At 42.5% G+C, this 25,255-nt stretch overlaps 4 protein-coding genes across 7 annotated transcripts; 2 read left to right on the top strand and 2 right to left on the bottom strand.

The window, feature by feature from the left end:
- On the top strand, positions 6,602-9,049 carry LOC8071404 (protein TRAUCO). The gene is made up of 2 exons (XM_002442628.2): positions 6,602-7,544; positions 8,597-9,049. The coding sequence occupies exons 1-2, from the start codon at positions 6,692-6,694 to the stop codon at positions 8,821-8,823; spliced, it is 1,080 nt and encodes a 359-aa protein (XP_002442673.2). The 5' UTR covers positions 6,602-6,691; the 3' UTR covers positions 8,824-9,049.
- On the bottom strand, positions 10,555-12,703 carry LOC8070342 (structure-specific endonuclease subunit slx1). The gene is made up of 3 exons (XM_002441664.2): positions 12,388-12,703; positions 11,611-11,717; positions 10,555-11,080 (listed from the first exon to the last, which is right to left on the bottom strand). Exons 1-3 carry the CDS (start codon positions 12,606-12,608, stop codon positions 10,917-10,919), a joined length of 492 nt encoding a protein of 163 aa, XP_002441709.1. The 5' UTR covers positions 12,609-12,703; the 3' UTR covers positions 10,555-10,916.
- LOC8071403 (serine/threonine-protein kinase BLUS1) lies at positions 16,176-18,151 on the top strand. The gene has a single exon (XM_002442627.2). It carries the CDS (start codon positions 16,190-16,192, stop codon positions 17,942-17,944), a length of 1,755 nt encoding a protein of 584 aa, XP_002442672.2. The 5' UTR covers positions 16,176-16,189; the 3' UTR covers positions 17,945-18,151.
- On the bottom strand, positions 18,940-25,215 carry LOC110429746 (nuclear pore complex protein NUP98A-like). Of its 4 annotated transcripts, none has more exons than XM_021446216.1 (11): positions 24,950-25,215; positions 24,061-24,405; positions 23,280-23,753; positions 22,836-23,051; positions 22,024-22,538; positions 21,162-21,231; positions 20,997-21,060; positions 20,483-20,618; positions 20,209-20,322; positions 19,904-20,078; positions 18,940-19,815 (listed from the first exon to the last, which is right to left on the bottom strand). In XM_021446216.1, exons 1-11 carry the CDS (start codon positions 24,966-24,968, stop codon positions 19,679-19,681), a joined length of 2,265 nt encoding a protein of 754 aa, XP_021301891.1. In that variant the 5' UTR covers positions 24,969-25,215; the 3' UTR covers positions 18,940-19,678. The 4 variants fall into 4 exon arrangements, with proteins under 4 accessions (XP_021301891.1, XP_021301890.1, XP_021301888.1 ...); XM_021446215.1 differs by having other exon boundaries at positions 18,940-19,702; positions 24,950-25,214; XM_021446213.1 differs by having other exon boundaries at positions 18,940-20,078; positions 24,950-25,214.

Below are 25,255 nucleotides of genomic sequence, written 5' to 3'. Positions count from 1 at the left end.
TCAAGAGTCTAGTTATGCCAAAGAATTTATAACATTGCGATTTGTCGTTCAGTTGTGGATGCTAAAAGCTCGATTTGGTTGGTCTAATGATGAAATTGTGATTAAAGCAAAGTTTCAAAATGACAACGGCATTGCCGTGGTCACACACATAGGAAACACATTACTCGAATTTCAAGACAGGGAATGTGTAGTGGCCCCATACAACTTCTAGTATGTTGGTCCTTTGGCTCCCTTAATAATTTTAATTAACAAAATTACTATCTTAACACATGCATTAATTAAACCCATGCATGGAACATTGGATTTGTGTAATGATTTATCCCAGGGATGGAAAGTTTTTGGTCCTTGACTCCTTAGATTACTTAGAGAGCATGCATAAAAATTCTTGGTACTTCTATATTAACAGTAAGTCAAGATATGTATTCTATATTATCGATGTGAGTTTGGAAATAACTTGGTAATTTTATTCAAGATTTGCAGAGCATACCAGTTGTAAGTTCTTGAGTGGAAAATACGTTCTAAAATGACAATCAAAACTACAGTCCACAGGGAACAAAGTTCTGCTAAATTTTAAATAAATACCATACATGTCTAGTATATATGTATATGTAGCAACTAAATAACCACTTGCTACTTGTTATATAGTGCCAGAAGCAACCATTTGGAACAGTCCTCTGTGGGTACTACATGTGCGAGTTTCTTATACAAAACGAGTGATACACCAGGGACCCTAGCAAAGTAAGTAATACTCATATGTGAAGTTTTGTCATTAGTGTTGCAAAGCCATTGGTCACTTATAACTATCGTTGCAATCCAACGGATAGACACCTCAAAGATAAAGGCATCATGAACATATGTGAGGACATGGGTGGGTCCAACATGAAAGAAATAGTTCACTTCCAAAGGAATTATCATGAAGATTCCTTTGAGTTAGCATGGCCAGAGTACCGAGATTTGGTAGAATTTGCTAGGCTAGAACTAAACAAAGATGATTATTATGGAATCCATGGAACTTATAAGTTGAAAAGTTTGATGTATATACTCAGGCAATGACTATTGTTTATTGTAATGCATGGAAATAATTGTCTGTGATATATATTTGGGTTCATTTGATTTTTTTAAATTTAAATATAATTGCATGGCATGGAAATATATGGTGGAAATTCAAATTTAAAAAACTGCTTTACTAGTGGTATATGCTACAAAACCGCCTGCAGCATATTTACATAAAATGCATGTGGAAATGTATTTAAGCATACATTTACACTGGCAGTTGTCTAGCGGCTACCTTAAGCAAACTGCCAGTGTAAAACCATTTGCACAGGAGGTTCTTAGGAAGACATCAGTGATGTTCACGATTTTCACTGACCTTTCATGCTGGTGGAAGCTAAAAATGCCAGTGAAAATTGGTTTAGAATCGCATGTACAATGCTCCGTTGTACTTTTGACAAGTTCGGTCCGATTCTAATACCATTGCCTGCAAGATTGGTTTACTTTCCTTTTGTGCAAAATCTAGTTTATTTACTTGTTGAATTCAGCATGTCGGTTATCAGCAATGTTTCCTATAAACAGATAATCAACTAAAAATAAAGAAGTTTGTTGTGTATTTGTGCTATAGTAATAACAGTTTCTAAAAAATGCAATCAAGAAATAATAGCAACACTAAAAGGCCAAGACAAATGAGAAGGAATATAGGGCTTGTTTGGAATAAAGGAATTTAAAATGCAAGAAAGAAAAAAATCACAGGAATAGGATAGACGCATCGTGTGAAAGTAGATGAATAAAAAATACAGGAAGATTGCATGCAGGGGCATTTGGAATGTAGGAACTTATAACACATGAGTTCCAAAATATGAAATATAATTAAAAGGAACACTTATATTGTTAGTTTATAGAAGTGTGATTACAAATTAAAATTTTGATTAACAAATAAACAAATGTATTAGTGGGGCATGAGATGACTAAAATGAATTTATGATTATAGTGTTAGATTAATTAGCAAACATATAATTTTCATGAGAAAATAGCAAAACTACATGATTACAGAACAAATTTTATGTTTTTCATTGACCTAAACATTTTGGGCCCGTAATTCCACTAACTCAGCCTTATCCACGTGCATTTGTTCTCATCTATGCTTGAAGTCCTCAATGCATGCCGAATGACACTGCTAATTCTTTGTGGCGACACACACTACCAAGGTAGATCATCATCTCTGAGGATGTGATCACATTGGAGAGCTATGGGAAATAGTATGTGGCAACAGCCAATAGGATGCAGAGAAGGGTGTCAAGCAAGCTTTGGAGCACTAATCCTCATCCTTGAGAAGTCATGGTGCATGACGATAAAACTAGAGGTAGAAGTTGATATTTCCTTTCTTATGAAATCAAAGGGTTGCGTGATAGCATTCCAAAGGAACATGTTTGATCTCTTCCTTTGTTCCAAATGTTGTCTTATGACTCTGGCCTCTAGCATGAGGTGCCCACACCTTACCTACCATGGGCCCACTTGTTATATAGTCCAAAGCACACAAGTCCAATAATATCTCCATACCTTACCACCAACTCCAACCACTCTCTAGACCCCCACCTCTTTCTCTAGAATGGCATCGTGGAGAAGAAGCAATAGTAGAATGTGAAGTCTCCAAAGAAAACCACCCAAATCTCCCACATTCCTTTATATCCTAGCAAAATCTTAGTGGCATGAAGGTCCCAAATCACTCAATCATCATCTTCAAGCCCTCCAAAGGGATCCATGGTGGTCTATCCTCCTTCCATGGGTTTGGGGACTCCACGGGACTTGGATGTGAGCCAAATCCTCTAGGAGGTGGTTCATGGATCTATATCCCCTTAATCTTGAGAGAATTAGTTTGCACCACCTCTACACTTGTCCTACCAGACAGTTGTGACACCTACACTAAGACTAAGTTCCTCGGCATTATTGAAGCATATCGTCCAACCCTATCGAGCGGACCATCTATCTATGAGCTCACCCTCAGAACACAATCAGGGGATAGTCTATGTAATCTCTACATGGATGATCTTAACTTTGAAAGAAATATTAAGTTGCACCTAGGATTTACACCTATAGAACCATCTTACCCCCTTTAGTAGCACACTCCAACCAACCAATGGCGAGAATACAATAATCTTCTTGTTGAATCCCTCTCCATGGGAGTAACATCATGCCCCTCTATCAACTCGATCATCTAGCTCTACTTGCTCCAAATATGTCCCTACCGGCTTATTTAGGAACAACCACATTAGTGAGAGACGCTAATGTCCATAATGGCCCAAGTCTATGAGGTCATCATTTTTATGCTGCTAGAGTTATAGTTTGATAAGTCAATCTTGCTTGACCTAGTATAAACTCACTGAGTGACTTAGAGTTAGCATGTATAGAACTGGTCAACCATGGGAATGGTAGCAATAATCTTGTTTAATCATTCTTAGAAATGGTTCTAATGAGGATGTTTCCAAGGTCAAGGAGTTTGGAAGGTAATGAATGATGACTCCAGGCTCAATGAGGGGTAAGGTCACATCAAGCTAGGGTTTAATGATTTAACTCTCTCTTGAACTAGTTAAGGGTTGTTGAATCTATTTTAGGAGTCTTCTACACCTTCCGTACTCACCACATATCATGTTATAGAAATGGTAAACTGAGTATCACGTTATGTTATAGAAATGGTAAACCAAGTATCACATTGTGACTCACGGTTATCTAGTAGATTCAATGTGGTTTGGGGCAAAGAGTAGCTAGAAGCGCTAGTGCTCCTACACATCTTGACTATGTATTGGATGACTTGAACAGGTGTTGGAAACATTGAAGGCACGAATAGATGCTTACCCAAGTACTGGTATGGTGGTTCACTCTTGTGCTTATTGTGGGAAAAGTTGTACTCCCTTGTAGGGTTGTCACTTTAGGATAGGAGCAATTTCTTGTGGCTTCTAGTTTTTAGAGTAGACATGCAATTTTGGCCAGTGAAACATCGAGTTTGACCTTCCTTTCTATGCATGACAGGATGTGTAAATTGAAAACACCTTTAAATGTCATGTTTTTCATTCCATGTATTTACACCATGCAGAACTATGTCTTGCCTTTATGCAAATCTAAATACCTACGTGGTTGAGCCTTGCATGCATACACCATATATATAGTAATTATGGATAGGCCTGTGAGTAACTTTGTACTCATGGTACTGTCATTAATAAATTGTTACATGTTGTTGGAGATTGTGATGCCACAAGCTCAAGTATGGTCTGTGGCATATCAAGTGGATGAGACGGGCGCTCCAATGCACTCTATATGATAAAAACTAGGAGCACGAGTTGAGCTAGCATGCAATTGTGGGTGAAAGAAGAGAGACAATCAACCTTGGTACGAGTGTAGTGATAACTTGGTAGTTGTGGGTTATGTTATGTTCAAATTAAATGAGTTTCACGTATAACTTTTAACATGTGCTCTACTTGTGTTGAGTCGAGCCTTGATTTGTGGCAGCATATGTGTATTTTGTGCAACTAGATTGGAGTGCATGAAGAGGCTTAAACTGAGTTAATCCAAAGGATGACACTCGATAGTGGATTTATTGACTTGGCGGGGTTCTCGCAAATTGCATCTTTCTCCTTTGATCCATCATTATACACCTCTTTCATCGGCCCCACTAACATTCATCTTAGCTAGCTCTTCAATTGCCAACCATTCGTTGTCCTAATTGCTCAGTTTTTCACTATCGCATTGTCGGCACCACCCATGGGTCCTACCCTGCCTCACCGACTTTTGTTGCAAGCATTCTTCGCCGCACACTCTGATTGTGATGATTTGAGTATATGTTTGGTGACTCCAGTGCCATGTGAGGGAGGCCGAAGTGAAGGTTGCAACGAAGTGGGGGACTAGCTAGAGATGAATAGTAGAGCATCAATGACGAAGAATAGGTTATGAATGAAGAGAACAGCGTAATAATCCAGAATTGCATAAAAGTAGTGAAATAAATTAGAGGATGCTAGTTTAATGGTCATAACCTGAATCTCCACCATTAATATCAATTCAACAATAAACATTGTGTCTTCTTCCTCGGTCTATCACCATCCCTACATTGTCCCACTAACATTCGTCTCCTCTAGCTAGCCCTCCAACTATACACCATTCATCATAAGCATTAGTTTTCTTGCTGCCCTTGGCTCCGCCGACCACAGTTGTCCCACCCTCGCCTCATCGACCAGCACCGCCAGTCCGCCATCCACCTGTGCCTTGCCTATATCTTCTCTAGACCTAGATTAGTTAAAACCTAGAAACAACATGTACTCCGGTGACCCATCCCTAAGGCCTTGTTTACTTTCTCAAAAAGTTTATAAAATTTTTTAAGATTCTCTGTCACATCAAATCTTGTGGCATGCATGGAGCATTAAATATAGATAAAAAATAACTAATTTTACAATTTGTCTATAATTTACAAGATAAATCTTTTGAGTCTAGTTAGTCCATGATTGAACAATATTGGTCAAATACAAACAAAAATACTACGGTCTCCATTTTGCAAAAAAAAAAAAATAGTTCACCCAAAAAATCAAAAACTTCTCAATATTTCCTGTCACACGAATCTTGCGGCACATGCATGAAGCATTTAATATAATCAAAAATAAAAACTAACTACACAATTTGCATGTAAATCACGAGATGAATCTTTAGAGCCTAGTTAGTTCATAATTGAACAATATTTGCCACAAACAAATGAAAGTGCTACAGTGTCCGAAAACTTTTCATTTTGCCAACTAAGGCCTTGTTTAGTTCGCGAAGGGACAAATTTCGCGACACTGTAGCACTTTCGTTTGTTTGTGGTATAATTATTGTACAACCATGGACTAACTATGCTCAAAAGATTCATCTCGTAAATTTCAACCAAACTGTGCAATTAGTTTTTATTTTTGTTTATATTTAATACTCCATGCATGCGTCTAAAGATTCGATGTGACGAGAATCTTGAAAAAATTTTGGCTTTTGGGTGGAAGTAAACAAGGCCTAAACAAGGGGAAAGTTATTTTTGTCCTTAAAGGCATGTGCTCTCACTCTCTCTACCATTGTATTCGTATTGAGAAGTGTACAAACACACATCTCAATGCAAATCTGCTTTGAGATGTGTGTTTGCATACTTCTCAATGCGAATCTAGTGTTGGAGAGAGTATTAGGAGCGTATGCCCTTGAGGTAAAAAAAAAAAAACTGCAACAAACAAGGCCTAACTCTGAAAACACAATGGAGGCCTTTCGCAGTTCACACACACACACCACAAAAAAAACACCACGGCGGCGGTGGCATTGAAAGTCGGGAGTCATTTCAAACATGCGAGAGGTACTGAGGTAGTGTATATGAACGACCTAGAGACACACGCCTGGACCTGGGCGTTTTGTAGCTGGAGACGCGCAAAATGGATGACGCGGGCTGCGCCTGCGCCTGCGCGCGGCGACGACGTGGACGGCAACGGCGCAGCACCACGGCGAGCACGTGCGGCACGCCGGCGCCAGCCCGCTCCCCCGGTCCCCGCAAGACGACGAGACGACAGAGGAGAATAGGAACCCCACGCAACACACCGTGCCTTGCCAGTTCGATCGGAGGCTCTCCTCTTTCCCCCACCCTCAAAACCCTAATCCTCCATCGCCGCCGCCGCCGCCGCCAAAGTCTCCGATCCGCGCTCGATCCATGGCCTCTCCGTCGCCGCCGCCGTCGCCGATCTGCGCCCGATCCATGGCCACTCCATCGCCGCCGCCCGCGGTGCAGCCTCCGTCGGATGTCACGCCAGCCCCGCTGCTGCCCGACGCCAGTGCATCAGCCGCCGACGCCTTCCAAAAGCTCAGTCTCCACGTTACCCATGCCTCTTTGGGTCTCGAAACCCCTGTCGACGGTGATGACTACGGCGGGGGATCCTGCAGCAAGCCGCCGGCGCCGGCACCCAAGAAGAAAACCAAGTCCAAGTCGTCGAAGAGGGACGAAAACAGCATCTGGACCAGGTCCACCTCCCGCAAGCGCAAGAATAAGAAGGCGACGCCGCAGCAGCGGGCCGCCGCCGCTCAGCCCTGGCCTGGCGCCGCCGGTGCCGAGGAGTGCGCGCCGGGGCAGCCCGTGCTCCTCTCCCGCGTCTTCAAGTCCGAGAGGATCCTGCTCTTGGCTGACCGCCTCACCGCCGCCAGCTCCAAGGGCTACCGCATGGTGCGCGCCACGCACGGCGTCGCGGCCGGAGCCTGGTACTTCGAGGTCAAGGTCATCCACCTCGGCTCCACCGGCCACGCTCGCCTCGGGTGGGCGACCAACATGGCGGACATCGACATGCCCGTCGGTTGTGGCGCGTATAGCTTTGGGTACCGTGACATCGATGGCGCAAAGGTGCACATGTCCTGGAGGGACAGCTATGGGGAAGAAGGGTACGGGGAAGGAGATGTGCTAGGGTTTTACATCTCTCTGCCTGATGGCGAGAGGTATGAGCCTCAAGTGAATCTGAACAATAAGGGCAAGCCTTTTCTTGTGCAAGGGCAGGACGCACAGGCTCATGTTCCAGGTGAGTGTGTTTCAAATTCCTCTTTTTCAAATTTCTTTCATTTTCCACCCATGGATTCCATGACTACATGGCTAGCCCCTTGCTGTCCATATGGCTGACCATGGCATGCCCCTAGCCAGACGGCAGCCGTGGCCAACTGTGCATGGCTGATTAGAGGCTGCTAGCTGTTGCCGGTTGATGAACAGTACTGAATGATTTGATTTTTGTTAACCATATCTTGGGGAATTTGTTGGAGTACATGAATTTTTCTGCTCCTAATTGTTTTTGGATGCTTGGGGAAACAAAGGTTCTTGGAACTCATCTTTTCAGTAACTCTTGCAAGGAAGTATCCACACCAAAATCACCGAAATATGTATTGGGAACAATCAAACCACGCCTCTGCTGGGCAAAATTAGAAAGAAAACATCCGTCAGACTTTTGGATAATGGAAGTAGCAGTTCCCATTTATTCATCTTGTAGAGTTGTAGTAATCTCCAAAGCCTGTCTAATGTGGATTGCATAAATAAAACTGACCATTGGAGCTTAATTTATTACTTTTATCCAGCATGCTGTTATGATATTGTTATATTTCTGCTTATTACCCATATCAGTGGAGCTTTATTACTCTATTGATGCTGCAATGCTAAATTTATCCTTTTATTTCATTTTGGACTCTGTATTTCCTGTCATCATGACACCTTTGCCACATATAGTTGCTGCTCGACATGAATAAGGTGCATCTCCAATATTTAACTATTGAAGTATGTTGTTTGTAGCTTCCATATATGAATAAGGTGCATTTTGAACATTGATTTTTTGTGTAGGGTACTAAGAAATCCCAATTCGTTATGCTTGAGGGGTTTTTAGTTATCACATCAATGCTAAAATGTTTGAATATTGGGTGTTCAATGCACATATATGGATCTTTTTTGTGTTCCATTACATTACACTATTTTCAGCGCGCTTGAATAGAAAATGATGTGTCATGCTATCTCTTTTACAGTTATTTTCCGTATCAATTATTCTACTCTTGTCCTGACAATTTGAATATTATGTGGTTCTTGCATATACAGGGAGTAAGATATGCTATTTCAAGAATGGGGTATGCCAAGGCCTTGCCTTCGAGGACATTTTAGGAGGGAGGTATTACCCAGCCGCATCACTGTATACTATGCCCAACAAGCCCAACTGTGTAGTAAAATTTAATTTTGGGCCAAACTTCAACTTCTTCCCACAAGATTTTGGTGGGTTGCCGATCCCTCAACCAATGAGTGAGGTGCCTCGTCAGGCTTTGAGGTGAGGTGAAAATTGGTGTGCCTGCAGATAGTTATAAGGATCTAGTAGGGTAGTTAGCATCCTGTGTTAGCTATGTTAAATACCCTTGTGTAAACACCAGAGAGGCCCATGGATACATGGTGAAGTTGCTCGAGACTAGACTATATGCTTAATTATGTTTGTCACCAAATGGGTGTAATCTTTCATGTGACTGTATGCTTATGTTTTTAAACTTTCCTGTGATTCAGTGATTGTATGTGCTTGTATTGTCGCCGAATGTGTTTGATATTTCCTGTGATTGTTTCCTATGTTGTCACAATCATCTTTCTTGTGTTCGTGATGGTATAACGGGCAACCATGCAGTGAAATATATTGAACCACGAGGTGGTGTTTCCGGTGGAGCGGCAGGTGAGGACCTTATTATGAAGACATACAATTTTCAACTGCAAAGCAAGGGATTTGTATAGCTTGGAAAGTAACTGCATGTGAATCTGCTTCATTATTTGTTCACTCCAATGATTTGACCGTACCATGTACCAATCCAAACATCTTTGCCAATATTTGTCTGTAATTGAAATGTCTGGTTTCCTTTTGTTGTGCATGTGATGATAATATGTGATTGACGGAATTACTTATCCTTATCTCAACTTCCAACCTTTTTGCACTTGGAAAAATCAATCAATCTAATCTTGCAGAGATATATAATCGGCCAATCTGGAGGTGGAAGGACGTCAAAGAATGATGTGTAAGGATAGGTTCTCAATGTAAATGTACAAGAAATTAAAAGAAAGAAAGTATAAAATTGGTTGGGTCATAGAGAAATATTCAGGGATTTGTGATGCAAAATTGTCTTCTATGTTTAGGAGTGAGATTCTAGAAAAGGTTGGAGAAACCCAATAAATGTGCTTCCAACCTTTTTTAGCCGCTTACAAAACTCATTGTTCTAAGAGCACTACACTCCCAATCCTTTTTTTGGGCATGATGGGTGAAAACGCCACTCCAACTTATCCAAAGTCCCAACCTATCCACGCTTGGGAAAACCAAGGCATTCAAGTCAAACGATACATCAATACTCCCTATCTATTTTTTTTTGGTCGGGGCTCTCCGTTGCCCTTAGCTGCTACTGTCACCTCCCTCTGTTCATTATTTGTAGACACATGAGAATATGAAGATAGCTACAACAGACAATATATGTTCATTATCTTTAGACACATGAGAATATGAAGATAGAACAGACAATATAGATTTTATTTTGAAGGTTCTGGCTGTTAGTTATGGTGTTGGGATGGCCAGCCATAGCCTGACCGTTGCTGCTTACTTGAGATTCGTTGGAATGCATGTCACTATTTTCATATTTGAGAAGGTACGGCAGATAATGTAAATTCTATTTCTGAAGGATTTAGATGTGAACTAGGGTGTCAAGATGGTCGGACAAAACGTTACTGGTGGAGTGTGTGTTTTTACCCAATAGGTTTCAAAATCAGGTATTTTAGCATTCAATTTTTTACATACTATCAGAGATACATATGGCAGATTCTGTGGAACATAACCCCGCATCAATGATTTACATTCCTTTTGTGCAAATTCTACTTGTAAAATTCAGCAAGTCGGCAAAGTTTCCTATAGACAAAGAGAATCGCCAAAACATAAAAAGTAAACATCTCTTTGTTATATTGTTGCATACTTGTGCTAGTAATAACAGTTCCAAATCCTAATATACATTTCCATATGGCATTCTGCACAATTTGGCTCAAAATGCAACAAAGAAAGAATAGTTACACTAAAAGTCCAAGATGAATGAGAAGAAATATAAGTGATAGTACATAAGTATCATTTACATTTACAAATAGGTGCATCAGATGACCAATATAATGGAAGACTATCTATCCTTCGGAAACAATTGCTCATACAAATAAATCAAAAATACAATTGTACACTGGCCACTGGAGCTACTCTTGTGTTTCCATGTTAAGAAAACATAACAGAAGCCATCTTGATCATGCAGTAGAAGATTAATTTATCTTTGCCATGATCTACTAGAAGACAAGGGGGTTCTTAAGTGGTGATATTATTCGATGTTATGCCTGCCACCTGCATAGTGTGAATGATTAAATAATCTCAACTTGACTGCCATTTGATTTGTAGGTGGCTACAATCCATGAATGCTTCCACTCTGCTCAATGCTGCCTCTCGATGTTGCAACACTGACTTCAAGCTAGGCTCAGTCCGTTTCCGTGCCATTTTTCGGGAGATGTTCTTCCATTTCGATTCAAACTCACAGGCTACAAAAGGATAATTGGAATAAGACATCTGTATTAGTTCAAACTCAAGTAGCAGATGACCATTTCATTTCTGATCAAGAAATTGCAGATGCTAGTAAGTACAATAAGCTGAACATTACATTAAGAAGCATTTATGAATTGAAACACTCTAACTCGTTGACGGTACTAACATTTTTATTTGTGAAAAATTAAGGAAGTAAAAAATTGAATGCTATGTACCAAAGGATTAACTGCCTACAAAAGATAGGTGACCTTCTCAGTTATACGTCAGCACACAGGACAGGCAGCCAAGTTGCTGCGCTGTTAGTATGGTAAGGTAAACATAGCGCCATTAACTGAAAGCCTGAACAAACATATAGAATAGTCCCAGCATGCTCCAACTTCCCAATACAAGTAACTTTAGTAATCCCAAGCTAAATAGCCAGGGAAGTTGTACTTGTGTGCAAAACCTAGAGCATGACAAGCGACTGTTCTAAAGTCCCTTCCAAAGTGTGAAGCTGTAAGCCAGAAAACAGATAGTTACAACTAACCTTCACTTCTGTTGGCAAAGCCTTCAACAAGGCATGCGAGATTCCAAGGCCTTCCAGCAGAGGCAGCTTTTGCACCACCTTTTAACTCACCATTATGTTGCCGCAACCTAAAAAAAGCTCATTTTAATGTATGCTTCCTTAAACTGCTAGCTGTTATTATTAACATATACCTACTGAAAACAAGTGAATAAGATTTGCATTTCCAAGCATGGGTATCCTACAACCCAGAGCAAGGCAACTCAAAGAATTTCAACACAACTCAACACTATTCTGAGACAAACCAGTAGGTTGATAAACACCATTGGTATGCATTTATCAAATGCTTTGCTCGCATTGAAGCAACTTCATGACAACGATGATGGTGAAGCTAAGTAGAAAGACAAGCACATCACAGCCTGATTAGGCATGTGTATTCCAACTGCGCATGTCTAACATCTTTGGTTAATTACAAGGAACCCTGCGCATCTTAATATCTTCAACAAAGGAGCTCAGCACTTGCTAGAGCTTCCTTCTATTCTCCTCCAACTCTGAGCGTAGGAATCAAGAAAAGCAGTCGAATTTCAGTCCTAACAAATCGAGCCACACTGTCATGCAACAATCGCAAACGGATGGGTTAATTTCTTGTGGTTCCACTTCCATTCACAAGCTACAACTCCAAACCACGGATTCCCCTAAATGCTAGCACTATACGACGAATATCCGAGACAAGTGAGTGGAGAAACACGGAGGGAAAGGAACGGGGAGGCCGGAGGCAGGCAGGGCAGGGTGAGGAATCACCTTCGAGGGAAGTCGGTGGTAACGCCGACGTAGGTGCGGGGGATCCGGGAGGAGGCTATAAGGTACACGCACCACGGCGGCGGTGGCGCCTTAGTACTCTTCGCGGGCACCGCCGGCGGATCCCCGGACGCCGAGGCCGAGGTGGCGGCGGCTGGCTCGCCGCACTTTGGGGGAAGAGGGCGCGGGATTTTGGCGGCTCGGAAGGCCGCCGTGAGGCTCATCTCTCACCTGGCCGGCGGGACGGAATCGTCGGTGGCATTGGCATCCATGTCCGTGGACGAAATTTACGAACTGGAGGAGGGGAGGAGATTAAGTGACGTCATGAGATGAATGGGCCTTGATGGATAATGTTGTGGACTTCCGGGCCTGAATGGACAAATGGTCGTTGAAATGTTTCCGAGGAAAAAAAAAGTCTATTTTGGCTCTTGATGAACTACCCGTAGTCTAAATTTTCCCATTGAACTCGGTAATCAGATTTTAAATTCTTATAAAATCATTCAAATTACCTCTCTATCCTAGTTTCAAGGGGTTTTAAAGGCAGTTTTGTATTTTCAGTTAAAAAATCATGTAATATTTTATAAGATTTTTAAACTAGAAAAATGTCTTTAAGCTTCTATATTTTTTGAGAAAAATACTAAATATTATGATATAAAGTAGTTCATGAAAATATCTCTAGAATATTTCAATTTTGTATTTAGCTCTAATAAAAATATCCAGAAAAAACTAGAAAATTCCTAAAACATGTAGTTGATGTTTAAACACAATTTGAATTTTTTTCACAACAAAAAATGTAAGACACAACCAGAATGAATGCATAACAAACATGCATTTAATGCTAATGAATGTTGCATCCATGCTCATTGTATTGTGATTTTTTAAAAAAACATATTTCACATCGATTACAATATTCTAGGGATTTTCTAGATTTTTATATTTTTCCTCTAAAGATATTTTTACAAGCTCAAAATATTTTATTCAAACTCTTCATATCCCAATATATCTCATGCTTTTTCTAGGAAGTTTTAGAAACTTAAAGAAATTTTCTATGATTTTAAAACCTTATTAAATATGCGAACTTAGAGACATTTTCATAAAGATGAAGTGAGCGGAAATAGCAATTTCACTCCTAAATGGGTTGGAAAGAAAAATATCCAAATAAAAAGTACATGTAAAACATAGTTAGTAAAAACAAAATTATAAATACAAATTATAAGGTATTTATAGTTTGGTCCCAAATGAATCGGGAAAAATAAATAACTAAATAAATATCCATATATTTGCAAATGCTAAATTAGACATTGAAAGGTAGAGAAAAGATAGTAGGTCAAATAGGCACCTAACTAAAAAAGTCAAAGTTAGCATATTAAAGTTAAGAACAATTCATATCTTTCACGCACTAGAGACTACCACATTTAGACTAATGTAGAAAATAAAACAAATGAAGAATCAATATAGATAGAACAAATATATGTGAAAAAAGATAAGATTGGCCATTATAGAATTTGATCAATCATCGCAACTAGATTTTGTTAAGGTATGTACAGAAAGCCCATAAGGATCATCTATGTAGGGATCATACACCTGCACAAGATATATCCAAACTGGATATTCATATCTTTGGCACACGTATGAAAAACAAACCACTTCGGGTCCCCACCACTCCTTCCCCTAATGTGTTCTATGCCTCACCATCTCAGTTTGTCCTATCATCAAACCTCTAAATTGCGAAGTTGCTCATTCCCCATTTTCATGGTTGGAAAGTTTTGGCGTCACCATTCATATCAATAAAAGGAAAAACACCCAAACAAATTGTGTTGATTCTAACTATCATGACTCTTTTTTGTCTGTTTTCATGAAAGTGACCTAAAGGAACATATTTCAATTGCAGAGATTATATCCAAGTTGTAACAAGAATAATAGTTTTTAAATCTTGCATCTCATCTATTGATTACCTAATGTGCATGCTTGAGAGGGAACCAGTGCTAGAAGTTGTGGCACGATTCCAACCCAAAAATTTCCACTAACTTTATTAACTAATGGCTCGAAGTCATTCCATCAACAAAGGCTCACCACCCTCCCAATGCATGCATATCTCCATTTGCATAGTACACTTCCTTCCACTTTCTTGGCCACTCAAAATTTTCTTTATGAGAAGTTAGTCAAATAGAAACAATGTGGTTATAGCATGATAGTTATAAGGATAGAGTTGCATGGATAGAAGGCTTGAGATCAATAGCTCATTTGACATTAGTAATAGTTCCAAAGTAGACATGAGCTGGTTTGTCATGATTTCTAATGATGTTTTAGGGTAAAATAGGACAACTATGAATTTGCAAGAGAAAGTACAATATGATAAAAAAAATTAAATGCATATAAGAGGGACGAGGATATTTGTAAGAGACATGGACAATAATTTCAGCGATTAATGGAGCTCATCAAAACTCAAAAGAAAACTAAAGGCTAGTTGGTCATTAAAAAATTGTACAACCATGAGATATAAATGAAAAAAGGAAGAGAAAAAAAAAGAGGATTATAGCTTTAAACCAAAGAATTAGTCAATAGCTATAGAAGTCCATACCAATGGATGCAGAGGAGGCAGATGGGTATATATATATATATATATATATATAGAGAGAGAGAGAGAGAGAGGAAAATTACGATAAAGAATAAACAAAATTATGTATAAGAACATTTTCAAGTAAAAAGCAAACTGATGAAAAAGATAGGTACCCATATTGTTTACGTGGCCACTTACTAGTTTATCGTCTAAAGTAGAGATGATTTACCTCCTCTTGTCTTTGTCAATTCGTCAAATATATATAAGTTCCAGCATATAGTAGTACATACATATAAAACTTTCTACAAATAAGGAACGGGGACTTTTGCTGGGACTTAATGTGATCTTCAAAACCCAACCACCTTAGTTGCCTGTTCATGGTGATCAGTGGTGCACACCCCTCCGTTGTCACACGATCAGACAAGAACCTCTACCCAAAAGCAGACCGTTACTGAATAGCTTCATGAGAAACCCTGCTCCTTCGGTCGTGACAACAACACCATACCAGCCAAAGTTGTGGCCACTGGACAACCCTCTCATTTTCTTCATCTTTTTTGTCTTTCCCCCTATCTTCACATGCACCTTAATTAACTATTCCACATTTCCTATATGTCAAACGCATGAATTTATTGTTTTGTTCAGGCGATGTCTGGTCCATCCGTTGTTCTTCAAGATCCGTGTGCTTTGAGTACGTTGAATGCTTCAGTACGAAAACATGTGCAGATTCATTGGATGCTACACCTGCCTGAAACTAACCATATTTCAGGCACTTGAAATATAGCAGGTCCCTAACTATTCGGCTCTGAGACCATGCAAATAACATCTCACGCATCAACATGAAGGATCACCAAATAATGCAAATGCAATTTTCACTCCAACCATATGCATACATCTCTTTTCCCCGCCATACTCATACATATATGCTTCCTCCGTGGCTCCGTCTCCAAAAGAAGTGTCACATCTCATTTTTCGATGAGACAATCAATCTGAAGTTTAACTATGGGAGTGAAAAAAATAGTATCACCACTTGGTTTTAAATATATTTACTAAAAACATATATTGCATGATTAATTTAATTATATTTATTTAGCATCATATATATTAGTATAAATTGTATATGTTTGGTTAATCTGGCATTAGTTGTGACTTTTAAAAAAGTGAAATGTGGGACAGGCGAGTATGTATGTATATATATTATATCGTCTCACTTTGTGATGTACCACATCACATTATACTGATCGACAAATGCTACGTGCAGCTGGCCTGTTTGCTCCTGCCGCCTCCCCGCCATCGTCAGCTATGGCGCCGGCCAACAATGTTTCAAATGGTGGCAGCGAAGAAGAAGCGAGGTACCCGCTGAACGCCGAGTCGTACCGCCTGCTGTGCAAGATCGGGAGCGGCGTGAGCGCGGTGGTGTACAAGGCCGTGTGCCTGCCTCTGGGCTCCTCGTCGTCGTCGTCGGCGGTGGTGGCCATCAAGGCGATCGACCTGGAGCGGTCGCGCGTCGACCTCGACGGCGTGCGGCGGGAGGCGAAGGCCATGGCGCTGCTGTCCCACCGCAACGTGCTCCGCGCGCACTGCTCCTTCACCGTGGGGAGCCACCTGTGGGTGGTGATGCCCTTCATGGGCGCCGGCTCGCTGCACTCCATCCTGCGCCACGGCTTTCCCGGCGGCCTGCCGGAGCCGTGCGTCGCCGTCGTGCTCGCCGAGACGCTCCGCGCGCTGTGCTACCTCCACGGGCAGGGCCGCATCCACCGCGACATCAAGGCGGGCAACATCCTGGTGGACTCGGACGGCGCCGTCAAGCTCGCCGACTTCGGCGTCTCGGCGTCCATCTACGAGACCATGCACGCGTCGGCGTCGGCGTCGGCGGCGACGGCGGCGCTGGGGCTCGGCTCGTCGGCGTCCTGCTGCTTCAACGACGTGGCGGGGACGCCGTACTGGATGGCGCCCGAGGTGATCCACTCCCACGTCGGCTACGGCATCAAGGCCGACATCTGGTCGTTCGGCATCACGGCGCTGGAGCTCGCGCACGGCCGGCCGCCGCTGTCGCACCTGCCGCCGTCCAAGTCGATGCTGATGAGGATCACCAGCCGCGTCCGCCTCGAGGACGAGGAGAGCGCCGCCGCGAGCAGCAGCAGCAACAAGTTCTCCAGGGCGTTCAAGGACATGGTGTCCGCCTGCCTCTGCCAGGAGCCGGCCAAGCGGCCGTCGGCGGAGAAGCTGCTCCGCCACCCGTTCTTCAAGGCCTGCAGCCGTCGCTCCAAGGACTTCCTCGTCCGCAACGTCCTCGCCGCCGTCCCGAGCATCGAGGAGCGGTGCAGCAAGGACGACGACGCGGGGAATGATCTCTGCGGGTGTGTCGTCGGCGCCAGGGGCGGCGGCGCACGCTGCGTGTCGCCGTGCCGTCGCCACGCCGCCGACGACGACGTCGTCGGCGTCAAGAACCGACGGATCAGCGGATGGAACTTCAACGAGGACAACCTGGAGCTTGATCCGACGACGACCGAGGAGCCGGCGGCGGAGAAGAGGTGCGTCCCGTTCGAGAACCCGGTAGTAGAACTGGACGACAGTGACTCCACCGGAGATGGAGATCGACGACGACGGCCGTCGCATGGGGATGAAGATCAGGATCACGGGAAGGCGGCAGAGGTGGTAGGGTTTAAGGAGCAGCAGGAAGTGGTGACACGGAAGCTGATGGCCGTCCTGCAGAGCCTGGAGATGCAAAGGGACATGGTGACGAACGTGTTGGAACGCACCGCCGGTAGCTTCGACGGCGGCGGCAATGGCGGCGCCTGTGGTGAGAGCGTGACAGGTCCAAGGCAGGAGGAGAGGGAAGAGATGCTGCTTGGGTACGTCCGGCAGCTGGAGCACAGGGTGGGAGACCTGAGGATGGAGGTCGAGGAGGAGATGGCATGGAACGCCCGGCTGGAGAAGATGATGCTGCAAGAGAAGGAGATAAACTCATCTCAGGCGTCGGCTGGGAACAGTTTTAGTTGATGCTGTTCCGGTTCCGCTTGTTCATCAAGGCCAAGTTCGTGTATTTTACAGTATCACTGCATCCATTCTAAATGGTAAAAACAACTCTAGATATATAGTTTTTAACCTCTCCTATATTTCAGGTGTCTGAATTTTAAGATGACTTCATGTAACACTCTTGTACCATCAATTAGTCGTAGTGCAAGTAAACTATTACTTTTATATTTTGTTATTTGTCTTTTGGTATCATAACATATTAAATATTTTTCCTCTCGTCTTCCTATAAAAATAATTAAAAAAATTAATTATCTTTATGTCAACACAAAACAAATTTTTTTGTGTTTGTGGTTTTATCTAACAGCTCTTTATTCTTAATATCGAAAATTGCAGATTGCGCCTACAGAAATTATAATGAACAAAATCTACAATTTTAATATAAAATATATGAAATAATTGTTGCCTAAAAGGAAAATAAATTTAAGGACCTGAACCTATAGTTTTTTTACTATACATCTAGTTACTTTCTTCGTTTTTTATTAGATGTCATATTAGCTTTGTCCCCAGTTAAATTTTTATATATTTAACCATCCATTTCGTAAAATCCTATCTCAATAGTTTCACGACATATGAATTATAGGTCATGAATTTATATAAATTTTTTGAAATAAATGGTCAATGATACAACTGTTTGACTTAGGACAAAGATACTCCCTCTGTTTTCAATTTCTAAAATCCATCTCAGTCAAACTTTTTAAAGTTTAACCAAAGTCTATAGAAAAAAGCATCAATATCTATAATATAAAATAAGTATCTTAAGAAAATATATTCTATAATAAATCAAAATTCAGTCAAAGTTTAAAAAGTTTGACTTAAAACAACTCTAAAAATTAAAGCTTTCAAGAACAGAGAAGTAATAAACATATAAATATAAAAAAGGAAAGCATATAGGGTTCGGCGCCCTATGGACTTCGGCGTCTCGGCGCGATAGGGTTTATCCGTTTATGTTATCCATGGACTTTGTGGAACCGTGCTTACCAGCGCATGGGCAGTCATAGTTAATTATAGGTAGCACACGCCTTACTGTTATGGCGGATTCTGCTGCTGCTGCTGCAGTTTTCAGCAGCATAGCTCAGTTTGCAAGCATTTTACAGCAACAACTCAAATCTTTTGCACAAAAGGTGACAGAACCCCAGCATGACATTTTACAAAAGCGTAAAGCGGGCAACTTAATAACTACCACTACTCCAATGCAAACCAACCAAAAAAAAACGCTACTTTAACTACAAGACACTCCATCGTCCATCCCTCACTCCTGAGGAATCAGGATTACTGTATATCACCAAAGCCCATAGGCGCTGAAGTGCTTCACCCTGAACTTCCACTCTCCCTTGGCAGCGTCAAAGGACACAAACTCCGCGCCCTGCTCCTCCGCCTTCTTCACCAGCATCTCCCTGTACCTCTCCACCCTTGCCCCCTCGCAGTACTGCTCCCCAGTCTTCTTGTTTATGCACTTGATGTTCAGTAGAGTCACCTCCGCAGCCTTGTTCAGCCCCTCACCAACAGGGGGCTTCTTGCTGTCGTCCTTGTACACAATCACCTCCCGGTTGTTGAACTCCACTATTGACTCCAGATCCAGGCACCTCACGTCCGTCACTCCCAGAAACTTGATGCTGCCATAGCCATGTCGCCCCACAACAAAGTCCCTCACCGAACCGCAGTAGCCTGCCTCCGCACGTTCTTTGGCTGCAAGCTCCTCTATACTAGGCTCTGTGAAGTAATCTGCACGTGGAAGTTTAGGCAACAGCCTCTCAACTGAAGTAATATTGCCATTCCCATGCTGAGCCATGGCCCTGGCCTCATGCTGATTGTCATTTTCCACTGCAGGAGTCCTGCTGCTTGGTGACATAGCAGACTTACCACGCTGATGCCCTTGCTGGGGACTATTTATATGAAATCCAGTACTGTAATCAAAAGATTTACCTTCATATTTATTCAAATCAGTAGCATTCTTCAAAGTTGACTGCCGATCAGTTTCTCTCCGCGAAGGCCACTGCTCAATTGGACGAATTACCAGATTCCTTGGGTTCTCTCTAGGGATGAAAAAAGCATCTGCCTTCGGTGTTGGAGATTCTTCATCATCAGCAAAGAATGGAACCTAGATTGGAATAAAAGAAAATGAGCAATGTGTTCAATGGTTTCACAATGGCTTCCAAAAGCTCCATTAACAAATCATAAAAAAAAAACTTTGAAGTTATTCTATTCTTACAGGTCCAGTCACTCATTACCTTGCCATCAGATATTGTATTATATTTTCTCGGCAGCAGTTTTATCCTTCTCTGTGACAAATGCCTAGGAACCGCCATGGACAATGCTCTACTTTGAAGAGGCTTCTCAGCAACCTGCAAAACAGTAAGAAGTTGCAATCAAGCACCCCTTCATATGTGCTACCTGGCTACCTGCTTATGGCACCACACCTTCCTAATTAACAACCACCATCTTGCTACTATCTCTACTGTCCACCTACTTCTACATAAACAATTGAAAATGCTTAAAACTAACCGGCAAACTTGATATCCCATATTGAACTGATGGTGAAGATCCACCATTTCCAATAGACATTTGAGGCATTGCTGGAAGCATCCCAAATGGATTTGAAATAGGAGCAGGCTGCATGACCATACTGGACTGGCTAGTTCTGTGAAAATTGCAACAGGATACACTATGTTAAACTGAATAATGCATTACTTTAGTATAAAAAAAATCATGAGGTCGCCAAAACTCATTTGTGAATTGTGGGATAATTATGATCTCTGCCAAAACCACGCTCTTAGACTATACAGATATAAAATAACAATCTGGCAGTCCCATGGCATCAAATATAAGCTAGTCTCCATGAACCATCAAGTTTTTTTTCCATTCTTTGCCTACACTGTACTCCACAATAGACTGATCATGATATTGTTTTTCCTTCACCTTGTTATAACTAATCATCAGTATTTTAATCCAACAAAAAGAAATTACTAAATAGGAAAAGAATAATCAAGCGCATTTGAGAAATAGCAGAAGATCATACGGCTGTCCAATCAAGGCCTGATTCGTAGTGCTGGAAAAACCAGGGAATCCACCTGTAGAAACTGCTGCATCCATGCAGGCATGCATTTGAACATAAGTAAAGCCCCAAATTAGTCTTTTAAAACAAATTATAAAAAGAAGAAAGGTGTAAATATAAAATACTGACCTGGTTGAATCGGAGGTTGGAAGGAGAACATGTTTGAAGATTGAGCAGCGGCAGATGGCTGAAATGTTGGCTGCATCATTAGAAGCAAAATAAATTAAGTACTAATAAATAAGAAATGATAACGAGAATCTAGTAAGCATGGTTATTAAGGTGGTAAGGCAAGGTGTGGCGAGCCACCCTTTTCAGTCGCTTAGTTGACGCCTACGCGAGGCAAGGCAACACCATATGAATATGAAGAACTTCAGAGCTGCAGTATGGAGAAGGTAGGAAAAGAAAATTTAAAAAGAAAAGAAAGGGAAATAACTAAGAAAGCCCAGCCCAAGAGACCACCAAGAAGCCCATGCAACCTTCCCTAAGCAAGACCTAGAGTGCCACTCCCCCTCCCGAGACCCCTTCCATCAGGCGGTGAATCTATCTCGCCCTCCCTCCCTCCCCCTCCTGTTCACATATGTTGCTGCCTCTGTGGCACCTCTCCTCCAGTCCTAACCGCCTCTTCCCTTCCCCTTCTCCAATGCTGGTGCCGCCCCCTTCCAGATCCCTCTCCACTCTGTGCAGATCAAGAGCTGCTGGCCTGCTGCTGCCCCTCTCATATCCCTGATGCTGCAGTTGGCCCGTGAGGAAAGCTGACATGGCCAAGGGAGCCAATGGGGATGGGGCAGAGATAAGAGCTTGGCCTTCCCTGAATCATGCTTGTCCTCCTCTAGTTTTTCCTCTTTCTTCTCCCTCCCCTCCTCTCTTGTTTTGCTGGATTTTGGTCATGGCGACGGGAACGCCCACGACTTTTTACCACCTGGATGCCTAGGCAACGCCTTAAAAACCATGCTAGTAATAAAATATGGACAAAATGACGAAGGATGCTTACTGTTGAAAAAAGTGAAGGCCCGCTGCTGCTAAACAGATTGCCAGGATTAGTTGAACCGAATAGGCTCCCAGAGGAGAAAGCCGGTGTACTTGATAGTGGTTGAGCAAATGATGAGGAAAATAGTGGGGCTGATTGAGTGTTAGCTAATGATGAGCCAGTGCCGAATGGACTTGGATTATTCGTCATTGATGTACCAAATAAGGACGATGTACCAGAAGCAGTATTGGTATTTCCAAATAATGATGGCGAAGTACTTGCTGGAAATGTAGAAACACCTGTTTGCCCAAACATTGTGGTACTAGTGGATGATGTGAATGGGCTCGAAGATGCATTGTTAAATGAGGTGTTGAATGGTGAAGTACTAGTTGGAGCAGGCTTAGGAGCAAATGGATTGATTGTTGAAAATGTGTTTGTCGCAGGCGGGTTAAATGGATTGCTTGTTGGAGCAAAAGCATTCTGTTGCGATGATGGAAAGCTAGGTGCCGCTGCTGGAGTTCCAGAAGGGTTTGGTCCACCTGCAAGTACAAATATTAAGAGTGTTGCATATGTTTCATAAGAAAAATTACAATTTACATGGACCAAAGAAATCCAGCAATAATATAATAAACAATTAATAAAGGGAATAACAGCATGTTTTATTTGTCAATTCTATTCAGATTTCAAGGTGTATCATAAGCCAGGGTATAACATACTGGTCAGTACAGTTCATGCAAAACAAGCATGACAACAGAATACATGGAAGTAAAGTATGGTTTAAAGGGGGTTTGAAAATCAAGCAAAATCCTTGATCCCAAACAAACAATTTTCCTCACCCTTGTCTCCACGCTGATAGTCTTCCCACCTCAATTCTTCGTGACTCTTGTCTTTGTATTCAGGCATCGCTGAGATGGAATCAAGTTTTGCAGCAGGCTGAGTACCACTGGTAGCACTGTCAACATCTGGTGTTTGAGCATAAGGTTTTATTCTGGTTCCTCCAGCTTGATTAGCAAATTGTGGTTGCCCAAAAGCTGGTGCTGCTGTCTGTGAGCCTGAAACTCAAAGGGAACAAACAATTGGTGAAACAGGTATAAGATGACCTGGACAGTGTAAAAACAGTTAGAAAGAAAGATTTGCAATAAAATAAGTTTGCTGGAGTAAGAAAGAACAAAAGAATTAATAAATATCAACTGCTACATCATATGTACTTACACAACAATTCAGTCAACATTACAAAATAACTAGCTCAAATAATGTGAATGTCAAATGGGAAAACCTACCAAATGCAGGAGCTGGTGCACCAAAAGGCGATGGAGTTGCTCCAAAGGGAGTGCTACCAGAGGAAACTGTTGTTTGTCCAAAAGATGGTGAAGAGCCAAAACTGAAGGCGCTTGTGCTTGAAGATCCAAAACCCTGAGTAGTACTATTCACACCAAATGCTGTGGTCCCTGAAGTTCCAAAACCAGTAGCAGATGTACCAAAGGCAGTAGAACCAAATGCTGGGGTGCTAGAAGCACCAAATAAAGACGTTGATGTTGAACCAAATGCTGGGGTAGTCGTGGCACCGAAAGCCGGTGTAGTTGTGGTGCCAAATGCCGGCGTAGTCGTCGTACCAAATGCCGGCGTAGTTGATGCACCAAAAGTGGTGCTGCCAAATGTTGGTTGTGTTTGCTGGAACGTGCTACCAAAAGGACTTGGCTGGCTAGGAGATGATCCAAAACCCCCAAAACTTGGCTTCTGTCCAAACAAAGATCCTACAACATGTGCAGAGCATAGATATGACATCACATATAGTACAGAAGATCTTGTTAGGCCAATATAGTGGCAAATGAACTGACACAATTTCACATGAGTAGCTATTTTTAGAACAAATGTAGCATGTAGAAAAATGCAAAAATAAACATAACTTGTAAGATATGGGTGAAACTGAAAAGAGCAATTACGCATAAAACTGGTATCATTCATTAGACAGTCTAGAAAGAGGCTTCATCTGACAATCTAGTATGATCAGCATGGCGAAACAGCAAGAGAGGAAAGCAATAGAGAATGCATAGTACGTACCAGATGATGTCGCACCAAAGGCAGGAGTGGGGGATGCACCGAAGGCTGGTGTAGAGCTCCCGAACGGAGAGGAGGATGGAGTGCCAAATGTGGGAGTGGATTGCTGCTGGCCAAAGGCACCAGTGGATGTTGTACCAAATGCGGGAGTGGATTGCTGCTGGCCAAAGGCACCGGTAGATGTAGTTGCAAAGAGTGAGCTTCCAGTCTGTGCCCCAAAAGTAGTGGTCGGGCTGCCAAACGGTTTTGGGGCAAAGGGATTGTTGGCAGCAGTGGAAGACTGGCCGAATCCCTGCGGAGTTCCAAACGAGGTCTGGCCAAATGCGTTGGTGGACGACTGCCCGAATGCTGCAACAAAAGATAGCATACACGAGAGGTGAGAATATAATCAACATTGCAAAAAAAAAAGTATATTCTCTATGGAGACATGTAAGGGCTTGCAGCAAGGCAAACCTGAACTGTAAAATCGTAATCAGGTATTGCATTGTACTAGCTAGCATATACTATATATACATATATAAATGAAAACAATGAGCACTGAAGCATTGTTCTGTTTTCTTCGCAACTAGATAAATGAGGTCCGGACCCTATCGGGTCGTCCATATGCACATGGAAGCTTAGGTTAGTGTGTTCCATGGATCCTTGAAGTTGGGACTGCAAGTAGCCTACAAATCAAATAGAGAAACGAAACCAAACCCTAGTGTGCGGAGGTATATGGACAATCCATCGAAATACATGAAATCGAATAACCAATCGAATCGAACGGGAAGGAAGCGCAACAGTAGCAATACATACAGACGACAACGGAATCGAGGATTTAATAGCAAGGTCATGCAATCCAATGCGATGGAATCGACGAGGATAGGAGGGGATTAGGGGGGTGAGCGCTTACGGTTGGTGGAGCCGAACATGGCTGCCGATGCTTATTGTCTTCTAGGCCGACGCGACTCGATCGCCGGAGGCGGCGGCCTGCTACCTCGGAGCGGGGAGGAGACGGCGGCCTGCGGGGCCGAGACGGCGACCTGGGGCGGAGCTTTGGAGCGGGGAGGAGACGGCAGTGGAGGAGCCGCGACTGGCGGCTGTGGAGGAGCCGTGACCGGCGAGACCGCGACTGGAGGAGTGACGGCGGTCTGGTGGGATGGGATTGGGGATTTCGGATGGGTGAAACCTAGAACAAGGTTATACCTCTTCCGCAGTG

Source organism: Sorghum bicolor, chromosome 8, assembly GCF_000003195.3.
Source record: "Sorghum bicolor cultivar BTx623 chromosome 8, Sorghum_bicolor_NCBIv3, whole genome shotgun sequence".
NCBI lineage: Eukaryota > Viridiplantae > Streptophyta > Magnoliopsida > Poales > Poaceae > Sorghum > Sorghum bicolor.
The sequence above is the reverse complement of the archived record's forward strand: the minus strand, read 5'-3'. Positions and strand labels throughout refer to the sequence as shown.

What these genes read in the sequence shown, in the direction of transcription:
- LOC8070342 (XM_002441664.2), bottom strand. Translation starts at nt 12,608, where the DNA reads ATGAGCCTCACGGCGGCCTTCCGAGCCGCCAAAATCCCGCGCCCTCTT. An exon ending in ACCACCGACTTCCCTCGAAG is followed by an intron (nt 11,718 to 12,387) that starts GTGATTCCTCAC and finishes AGCTTTTTTTAG; the next exon opens with GTTGCGGCAACATAATGGTG. An exon ending in CTTTGCCAACAGAAGTGAAG is followed by an intron (nt 11,081 to 11,610) that starts GTTAGTTGTAAC and finishes ATCCTTTTGTAG; the next exon opens with CCTGTGAGTTTGAATCGAAA.
- LOC8071404 (XM_002442628.2), top strand. Translation starts at nt 6,692, where the DNA reads ATGGCCTCTCCGTCGCCGCCGCCGTCGCCGATCTGCGCCCGATCCATG. An exon ending in CGCACAGGCTCATGTTCCAG is followed by an intron (nt 7,545 to 8,596) that starts GTGAGTGTGTTT and finishes TTGCATATACAG; the next exon opens with GGAGTAAGATATGCTATTTC.
- LOC110429746 (XM_021446213.1), bottom strand. An exon ending in CTTTGGTGCGACATCATCTG is followed by an intron (nt 23,754 to 24,060) that starts GTACGTACTATG and finishes CACATGTTGTAG; the next exon opens with GATCTTTGTTTGGACAGAAG. An exon ending in TGCACCAGCTCCTGCATTTG is followed by an intron (nt 23,052 to 23,279) that starts GTAGGTTTTCCC and finishes TTTGAGTTTCAG; the next exon opens with GCTCACAGACAGCAGCACCA.
- LOC8071403 (XM_002442627.2), top strand. Translation starts at nt 16,190, where the DNA reads ATGCTACGTGCAGCTGGCCTGTTTGCTCCTGCCGCCTCCCCGCCATCG.